General features: G+C 36.5%; 1 protein-coding gene across 2 annotated transcripts; it reads left to right on the top strand.

The window, feature by feature from the left end:
- The first annotated feature begins 6,634 nt into the window (after positions 1-6,634).
- Positions 6,635-9,028, top strand: LOC121734049 (fatty acid-binding protein 2-like). Of its 2 annotated transcripts, none has more exons than XM_042124452.1 (4): positions 6,635-6,841; positions 7,182-7,353; positions 7,997-8,107; positions 8,852-9,028. In XM_042124452.1, exons 1-4 carry the CDS (start codon positions 6,777-6,779, stop codon positions 8,900-8,902), a joined length of 399 nt encoding a protein of 132 aa, XP_041980386.1. In that variant the 5' UTR covers positions 6,635-6,776; the 3' UTR covers positions 8,903-9,028. The 2 variants fall into 2 exon arrangements, with proteins under 2 accessions (XP_041980386.1, XP_041980385.1); XM_042124451.1 differs by having other exon boundaries at positions 6,635-6,846; positions 7,187-7,353; positions 8,852-9,026.
- Positions 9,029-10,494: the final 1,466 nt, after the last annotated feature.

Raw genomic sequence — 10,494 nt, 5'->3', positions numbered from 1 at the left:
ATCCTTGTGAGCAAATCAATGCGATATTTCTGTCCAAATAAATCTCTACGATTGACAAAACATGTAAGCATATTATTCACAAAATAGTCGGCCAAATGAGAGTCGGACATGGAGGGTTCCGTACCGTTATAGAACAAAATTAGACCTAAAGTTGTGTTTTTGTATGGGAGTAAATTATTTTTTTATTATTATGATTACCTAATTATTGAAGTTAACATAATATAATCAAGGCCTTTGCGAAAATATCAACGTACCTACCAGTTGCCATTATTGATATCGAGCAAAAAAGGCCAAAAAATAACGTTTGTTGTATGGGAGCCTCCCTTAAATAATAATTATATTTTGTTTTAGTACTTGTTATAGCGGCAACAGATATACACAATCTGTGAAATTTTTAGAAGTCTAGCTGGAGCGGTTCTTGAGATACAGCCTAGGCCCTAGAGAAATACAGACGGACGGACAGACATCGAAGTCTCAGTAATAGAGTCCCGTTTTTAGGGTTCCGTATCCAAAGGGTACAAATAGGACTCCTTTACTAAGACTTCGATGTCTGTCTGTCCGTCTATATGTCTTCTTCTCTTTAATAGGATATTTGCTAAATAAAAATATATTTGGTTATAATTTAACATTAAAATGCTAACGTACGAGTATAATGTTGGTGATCGTTTAATACTTTTGGTTTAAGTAACCATGATTTATTTGGAGTCATTTTGCATAAATAGTATAGCGAGATAATAAATCTTTGGTGATCATTTTACATTAAAATGCTAGTATAATGTTGGTGATCATTTACTAATTTTGGTTATCATTTTACTTTTAAATGCTAGTATAATGTTGGTGATCATTTACTAATTTTGGTGATCATTTTACTTTAAAATGCTAGTATAATGTTGGTGATCATTTACTAATTTTGGCGATCATTTACTAATTTTGGTGATCATTTACTTATTTTGGTGATCATTTACTATTTTTGGTTTTAAGATGTTAAATTTTTGGTTATCATTTTACATTAAAATGGTGGTCTGTATTTTGGTGATCGTTTACAATTTTTGTCTGTGAAATGTTACTATTTCTGGTGATCAGTTAATTATAAGCCTTTAATATTTATGTATAGCCGTCGCGTTGTCGCAAACTCGTCAGAGCTTGAAACACGCGTCATTCGGATTCCGATGGAATCCGAATGACGCGTTCACTGCGGATGACGTCATCGGCATAAATTCCGGTCTCAGGCGCAGACATGCCGATCCAGTGCATGCAGTACCATACAAATCAATACAAAGCAACAAATCCGTACGCTCCGTACGCTCCGATTCCGATCCTGTGCACGCTCAGCTTTAGTAGTTCATTTATTCCATTGCCGAACTAACAATTAACAATATTCATAAGAACATGGTTCCTATGAACCAAATGATTTAAAAAATTAAAACTATCGATACAAATTGATAGAGTTATTGCACCGAGGGAGGGACCGCGGGGATTAGAGTACCGTCTGGCGTGACCCTCGATCCTGGTATCCAAATTTTTGTTTACACGTCAGCGCGTGTGGCGCCCGCATGGCGCGGAGGCGGGGCCCGCGCCGGGGCCCGCAGCCCGGGGCAAGTGGGCACAGCTGCACAAGGCCCCTCCACCTGGGATTACTTCACGTGAGGTAAGTGGCATTTACATTGATTGCATTATGATATTTTATGACGCTATTTTTTATGTTCGGGTTAAATTGGATCAGTGAATGCATGTTCATTGAAACAAGGCTAGCTTACTTACTTTCGACGGCTTTGCCAAAGTTGCGCCAAGTGCCAACCGATCATAATGTTCCTAGCTACGCCGAGCTTTGTGAGGGTTCGCGTCGTTTTTCTACCTGGTATTTTTTATATTTTAATAGTAACCAAACCGATCCGACCGACCGATGATTACACAAACACATCTACATATAAATAAAAATTACTATGTTAAAGCACAAATCACTATGCGTGATACTTTCTCCGCAAAGTGTAAGTACCACAAAAGTGCTCGGTTTTGGGATATACTAGGGCTCGCTTCGCTCGCCGCTCGCTCGCTGATAATGGTATTTATAATAATTAATAACCGACGTTTTATGGCTCAGTCAACGTCTCTACCATGTGACTATTGTATAATGAAAATGGTTAACGGTAAACCTCACGTTATTTTGCTAATTGCTTTGAACAAATTAACAAATCATAAAATTAACTACAACACAATAGCTGTTTAGCTGAGTAGTACTAGTACCTACAACTGCAACAGCTGTTCAGCTGAGTTTTTTACTTCAACTGCTATTGGTTGTAATTTAAGTGTTAATGGATAAGAAAAATATCATGTGCTACCTGTCGAAAGGGAAATTAAATACTGAAAACTACGCTGAAAATAACAATTATTACTTGAGGTCTAGATGAAAGCGCCATCTAGTTTGTCAGTGACAAACAATTTACAATGCGCAGGCCTTTAACGGTTGTATACATTTTTAATAGATGACTCTGCTCTACCCCATTCTAAACACCGCGCCGTACAAGTTAGAACCAAGCAAAGATTATTAATTTATTATTTTTTGGCCAAAGCTCAATGCAAAGCCGAGACTCTTTCTTAAAATATAATATTAGGGATAAGTATAACCAATGATGTTGGAAAAACGCGTGCGGCGTGAGTGACACATAATAAGTGACGAAACACTCACGCAAGTCCAAAGGTCGAATCCTAATTTAGCATTTAAATAAGATACTTACTAGTAAATATTATGTATACAGCATGACCATTGACCAACCTGCTAATGGTTTTATCTTTGTTTTTCTTTAGAAATAGTTTAATGCCGATACAGTATGGAAAATTACACTTCGCACTGTACAAGGACGTCAAGCCCCATTTTCATTTTTATAAGTACCTACCTACTCGATGCAGTGATAATTATTAGATAAGATAAGTACTTACTATGCTATATTAAATTAATAATAATTATGAATTATTGCTACGTTATATTATTATAGTGACATGGAGAAGAAATATTCGCTTTATAATTTTTAGGGTTCCGTACCCAAAGGGTAAAAAGTAAAAACGGCACCCTATAACTAGATGTCTGTCTGTCCGTCTCTCTGTCTCTAGGCTGTATCTCGAAAACCGCTATAAGTATCTTAATTTCTGAAATTTTCACAGATTGTGTGTTTAAGTGCCGCTATAACAACAATACAAATATTAAAAACAAAACAAATTAAATAAGTACGGTATTTTTTTTTAAATATCTATTTTTGGGCACTTAAAATGTTCACAAAATACTCAGTTGTATTTAAACTTTAATAATTAGAAATAAAATTCAAATAAAATAAATGATTAAGGGTAACTATATACAACGTAATTTTTTTGCTATTTTTTTTCGATATCAATAATGACAATAGTAGGCACTTGAAAGTTGAAACGCACAGAAAATATTCAGTTGTATTTGTACTTTAATAATTAATAATAAAATTAAAATAATATTGATATCTAAGGGGTGGTCCCGTAAAAAAACACATTTTTTACCTATTTTTGCTTTTTAATGGTAAGGAACCCTTCGTGCGCGAGTCCAACTCGCAAATTTTGGCCGATTTTTTACATGATACTAACCAGTCGTTTTCAAGCTAAACCGCTTGTCAGTGCCTACCTACGGGAAACTTCAAAGAAATTAATTTATTATTTTTTAGTTATTACGATGTCATGTCATAATGATTTATACATATTTTGTTATTGCGTTGTCCCAAAATAAATAAATTGATTTAGTACATTATGTTTCTGCTTATTCGTAGTGTTTCTGTATACGTACGACTAACCCAAAATTTTCTATTTTATAATAAATTTTTATACTTACTTGAAAATAAGCCCCGAATTGTTTCATTTTCTAAAGTAAGATACTACTAGGATACTACATTATATATTTCAAAGCATTCGATCTGAGCAAAAACACGACATCTTAAAATTTTCTCGATAGAAAATATCACAAAGATGCATCTAATTTTCACGAATTTTTCATTTATTGCCATAACCGTGCATTGAACTAAGTTAATATTTTAACACATTGTATAAAATTATATCATTGAGAAACCGACCTAGCGGATTTTTAAAATGTTGTATATTTATCGAGTTATTGAGAAAAAACTAATTTGGCGATGAAAACGCGTCGTTCTTTTTCACCTATGTAGAAGCACAGAATATATATTAGTAGTACCAACAGAAGTCCAACTCGTGAAACGCGTTTAAAAAAATAACAACTCAGCTGCGATACTATAAAGTTCAAATTTCGACCGCGCAGTGCTAGGTGCCTACAATTATATTTGCCTACATGTGCGCTCTCTTTCTATCGCGTAAGAGGTACTTACCCTTTCTGACGAAATCAAGATTGTCACCTTTTAGAAAATAAAATCTTTTAATTACTATAGCTACTAATAGTAAACTTTCTTATAGTAATAATAAAATTTTAGTAACCCAACGTATATTTTATGATATACGTTTTATATACTTATTCGATTATAGTGTAGGAGCTGGTCAGGATTTTTTTACAACTTAAACATAGTAACTTGTGTTTATTTATGTGTAGTATGCGGTTCATTTGTAACAAATTGGTTTATTTGCTATGTTTGTCTATTTTTTTAAATCTTTTTTTGTATTTTAAAGTCTTAAATTACTTTATTGAAATATTTCTTTGACTTTTTTCAATTGTTCATATTTATCAGATTAATAACGATTCTGTCACAGCGGTTAAATCAGTGATAATATATGCGACAAAAAATTTTGCGCGCGCGTCACCGCTCGCTTGTGAGTCCCTTGTGATCTGCCCCTTTAAGAGGATTCCACACCGCCCTTTTTTCCATACAAACGTTGTCCCCTGTTTCCTCCCTGGATAATGCTAGTAGAGTTATAATTTTTTTCCTGAATATCTACGGCCACTAATACAATGTCCCTATGTTTTCATTTTTTTAATAATTTAATTATTAAATAAGATATGAACGTTCAAAAACCCAAAAAAATGGCCAGATTTTTCGCTGTGTTCAAACGTCCAGAAAACAGATTTGGCTAGATTATACAAAAAAAGCAAAACATAGGAACACAGCTCAAGCCTTTTTTTAATCTTTAATGAAAAAAGTACTTAAATCGGTTAAGTTTTGGAGAAGGAATCAGGGGACAACAAATCGTTGATTTTCTGGATTTTCTGCAGTTGTCTCTATCGCGTTCTGCGGTATAGGCTTGAGGTAAGGGAGACAGCTATAGATATTACACGTACTTTTTTTTAATTTCTCTAGCCCCTGTTGTATCCTCTTAAAGCGGTACTTACAGCTCGATACCTAAACATGCGAGTGGGACAGGCCTGGTAGAAGTCGAAATAAACTCTAGTCACTTTTAGCAAAAAGTTTAGTGACCGACACTGACATAGTATGTACTGTGGTCTGTGACCGACGATGATGAAAAGTAGAATATCATTGGTGACCGACTGAAATTTCGGTTCGGAAAACCGTTTCGGTTTCGGCCAAAATATAGCCGATACTTTCGGCCCCGTCGAAACTCGAGTGTTCGTGAATTTTCGTGCGTCGTTCTGTAAACTTCGCAGTTAACTCGTTCTCGTTTGACCGAGAACGAACGAGAAGAGAGTGAGAAAAAATGTTGGTCTATCAGCGCTGCTACTTCCACAGTGAACTCTCTACGAGAACACAATATACACACGCTGAAGTATTATCACTTAGTTTTGTTACATCTTGTAAGTATAATAATATATTGTAAGTATTATCTATGAACATAAAGAAGTAATTTATTATATACGAAAGTAATTAATAATTATATTACTAATAAGTAATAAGGGTGTGGAGGCATGTGCCAGGTTGTATAGAGCTCACTGTGAGTGTAAAAATAGTAGTGTTGATTCTCTAAAGTCTACTCAATGAATATGTAGTATGTACCTAGTATCTACTGAATACTGGCTATGCCGTATGAGTTAACTCTATAGTTTATAATCTCGTGTTTAATATTATTGATATTATTATATAACTGATTTATACGTTACTAGAAATTTCAATTATATAACTGCAGTCATTTATGAATTCTTTGGAGTTTTTACACGTCCTATGTGGTAACTGGTAACTAGTATGTACCTACCTACTTACTTACTTATACACAAACATACATATTATATTATGTAAGACGTATGTAACATATCTAGTATTATTAAAAAAGTAATTATGTTTAATTATAATTATTAATAATTAAGCAAAAGGCAATTCTATTGTGGTAGTATTATGCTAATAGGTCTATATTTTTAGGAATTCAAAAATTTTGAGTACTTATTAAGTATAATAAAAATCGTATTATGGTAATATTTATATCGTACTAATTATATACCTACATACCTAATTACTTGCAATGAAATTTGTTTTTTTTTTTGTTTTAATTCTTGGAGTTTTATGACGATTCTAACTTTAATTTTTGAAAAGACCTTCTGTAATAAATAGTGACGAGTGTGAACCTAAAATAATGTTAAATTTAAATGAATTAAACGTGAATAAGAACATTTAATTATAATATTTAATTATCATTTATTTGCCAAAGTCTAAATTGAGTGCAAACATGAGTAATAGGTAAAGTCACTAAGTAAATAAATGTAACAGCGCGATAATTCTTAAATCTGGGGGCGATAATCGCGTGACGGGGGAGTTTATCTACCTTTTATCTACTAATCGACACGATTTAAATTTAATTGGTTCAAATTTGGGAACCCATTTTGAGTTTAGCAGTCGCCAGCCCGCCACACCATGTCCTTCCTCGGCAAAACTTACGAGCACCAGAGAGACGAAAACTTCAAGGAGTTCTTGGACTCTATCGGTTAGTTACTCTTATCTTTTGGCAGTGACCTTTAATCTCAGTTTGCAATATTACGCTTTAGCTATCGAGAGACCTCCTCGGCACCGTTTTTCGATAAACACTATCTTAAAAATTACAATACCTAGCATTAATCGTGTAGGTGCATTATTTCTATGGTAGAGTTTCCGGGTGATATTGAAAAGGTAGGTCGACGACGGATTTTAGGGCTTCCACACAAATTTGCAAATTCGCATCGCAGTATTAGTTTTGTCGCAGATATTTGCGATGCGATGCGAATTTGTAGTTATGCGTGGGAGCCTTTAATGTGGGCTTTGTTAACTCCGCTGGTATGAAATTCCAGGTATCCCCGAGGACTTCAAGCAGAAGATCCTGAGCATGAAGGCGTCCCAGAAGATAGAGAAAAACGGCGACGAGTACACCCTCACCACCAACGACGCCGGGAACATCAAGGAGCTCAAGTTCAAGAGCGGAGTTGAGTTCGACGAGAATGTCTTCGAGAAAGTCGTTGTGAGTTGAAGCCGCTTCACAGAAATTGTTTCTTGGTTGCGGACTTTCCTTATAAGGGTTGACCGCAACCTATATAACCGGTCTAAATTTGTATGGATTTGACAGATTTCAATTGCGTCAGAGGTCTTGCGAATCTGTCAAATCCATACTAATTTAGAAATGCATCTACGCGTCGCGTTGCGGTCTGAATCAACCCTTAGTCGTCACTCGTCATCTGTCAGTTGGGCTTCACATAAATTAGCCAAATTAGGCTGCGTTTCCACCAGATATGTGTTGCGAATCGTTACTCTGAGCGAAGTCTAGTCAATGAAGCGATTCTATTGGTTTTCAAAAACACGTCCCTCACAACACAATATCTCTAGTGGAAACGCAGCCTTACGGTGGGCCGTCGACCATAATATATCTGTCAGCAAATGCGTGACAAAAGTGGATTACGGCTTTTTTTAATGCTAAAAGATTATTACGCCTTATATTCAAATCCTTTCAGCGGCTTACTCTTACTGTGGCCGTTCCTGTCTGACGATAACGTATAAGTCAAAGACAGCAACCCGTGTTAGCGTTTAAGCGGGTGTAAATACATTCACCGAGGGCGATGTTTGTCGAATGACAGTCAACAGCAGTTTGAAACAAATGATGTTTTCAGACGAAGACGACCATCACGGTGGAGGGAGACGTGGTGCGGCAGAAGCGCGTGGCGCCGGACGGCCGCTCCATGGGCGTCGAGAGACACTACAACGGCGACGAGATGATCCTGGTACGTTACACTCGATACCACTGACCACAATATAATGTTTTCAATCACCTCGTAGTGGCCAAACAGAGCCTTAATCGCGCTAACGAAGTTTCTTAATTTGGCAACATTTGAAATGCAAGCCTGGCCGAGCATACGACCGCGCTCAGTTTGAAAATCTTCCGTTTCGGATACCACCCGTAATATCCATCCCCACGATCTGGTCTCTGTCGGTACTAAAGCAAAATCATGCCCATGTAGGACATCACTTCCTCCAAGACTCGTGTAGACTAGATTGCCCATAGTTCCTCCTTTCATTTCTTTTTTAATAAAAGAAGGGGGCAAACGAGCAAACGGGTCACCTGATGGAAAGAAACTTCCGTCGCCCATGGACACTCGCAGAATCAGAAGAGCTGCAGGTGCGTTGCCGGCCTTTTAAGAGGGAATAGGGTAATAGGGGAGGGTAGGGATGGGAAGGGAAAGGAATAGCTCCCCTATTCCTTTCCCTTCCCATCCCTACCCTCCCTATAGGATAGGATAGGAAAGGGAATTGGGCCTCCGGTAAACTCAGGGAAACACAGCGCAAGCGCTGTTTCACGCCGGTTTTCTGTGAGAACGTGGTATTTCTCCGGTCAAGCCGGCCCATTCGTGCCGAAGCATGGCTCTCCCTCCCTCCCTCCTCTATAAAGTATATTTCGTAAAACATTGGGAGTATCCTTTGTAATTTTAAAGAAATTTATTTCATTTTATAACATTGATATTTTACAGGTCATCGCAGCTAAGGATGGAAACGCTCGCCGCTACTACAAGGCTGTCTAATATTTCAAGAAATCTCCCATGTACTATATAAGTGATCATATCAAATCAACCTATTTACTAAATTATATAAAATTGAAGAAAACATCGTATCCTTGTTTTTTTTTTGTTTGGAGTTATCAGATAACCTTTCGCAAAGTAGTTTATTTTTAATTTTGCCAAATAAGGTCTCGCGGCTCAATCTGTACATAATATTATTATCGTGATTCGTGAGTGGCCGGTGATCGCGGTACAATTATACACGCATGCAGATTACAGATAAGACTGATAAACCACAGCCTAGGCACGTGAAATGTCCGTGCTTCCGAATTCGAATCAAAGCAGGGGGAAACTATTTCATTATTGTAATAGACTGAATAGTTCGAAATCATACTTACCTCCTGCAACTTCTCGCCGTCGTTCTAGGCTAAAAACCTACCATCCTCATCTCCTTGACGGGTGGCAGCACAGAAATAAATCAAGATAGAACGGCTAAGCGGGTGGAGTACGCGTGTTTCAATCCTGCACAAGTGAGCAAGATTTGTTGAACGTTCATTTAGTCAGCGTGCAAGTCTGGACTTGATTACACCGGAGCGGTTGTGCAAAAATGCCTCATTGTGCAGTTTCTAATTATAAAAGCAGAAATACGAAAGTGAATCGGTTAAAAGGAGGTATGAAAAGATGTATATTATAGCACGATACATCTCGAATCTCGATACATCTTTCTATAGAAATCGTCAGGAGACCACACACAACAGCTATAATGTATATTTTTACATCTTCGTATCTTAAGATACAGAGCTATATGAAAATATACATTTATATTTTGATACATCTAAATACATCTCAATACATCTCAGTATAATATTTCTGTATAATATTACTATACATCTCTTTTCTTCATAGGATGTTCAAAAATGTCTGTGATTATATTATATGTGTATGATAGACAGATACACACAGTGTTGCCACTTGCCACCTTAGCACAGCACTTCACAGCAGGTACTGCAGACAACCTTCCCCAGAGCCTATATTTTCAACAAATATCTTAAATCCACATCGTTCTGTTTTTTTAATCATCTTCTGATTAACTATATAGTAAATCTAATAGCAAGTAACTCGAATGGCCATAGTATTACAACATTAAAAATAAGAACAGCCTGTATAACACCTCAGCAGCTGAAATTTGCGCGGCTACCATTGAAATGTAGGGAAAGATACATTACCTGTTGTGTGTGTGATAGATTAATATAATGTACAGATATACATCCCGGGATGTAATGTACATTAATCATAGACATTATATATTATGTCTATGACATTAATATACATTACCTGCTCTGTCTGTGACAGCCTTGAGTTATTTGTTATAAGTAATGCAAGACAAAAAGTGTCACCTTGACATTTCTTTTGTCTATGTTTTTCGTTCCGCCATGACAGGGCTTGAACGGGTTTTATGACGTTAAACTTCGGACTTTGGGCGTTCAGAAGATAAAACTCGGATTTGCTGTGAACGCGTTCAGTTTATGCTGGTGAAATACATTTCGATGTTATAATCGCGTTTATGCATTTTCAACCGGTTCAGAGTGCTTTGAACGCATTCCATTTCTTTGGTG

Source organism: Aricia agestis, chromosome 15, assembly GCF_905147365.1.
Source record: "Aricia agestis chromosome 15, ilAriAges1.1, whole genome shotgun sequence".
Lineage (NCBI taxonomy): Eukaryota > Metazoa > Arthropoda > Insecta > Lepidoptera > Lycaenidae > Aricia > Aricia agestis.
Note: the sequence above shows the minus strand (reverse complement) of the source record. Positions and strands in the feature narration are given on the sequence as shown.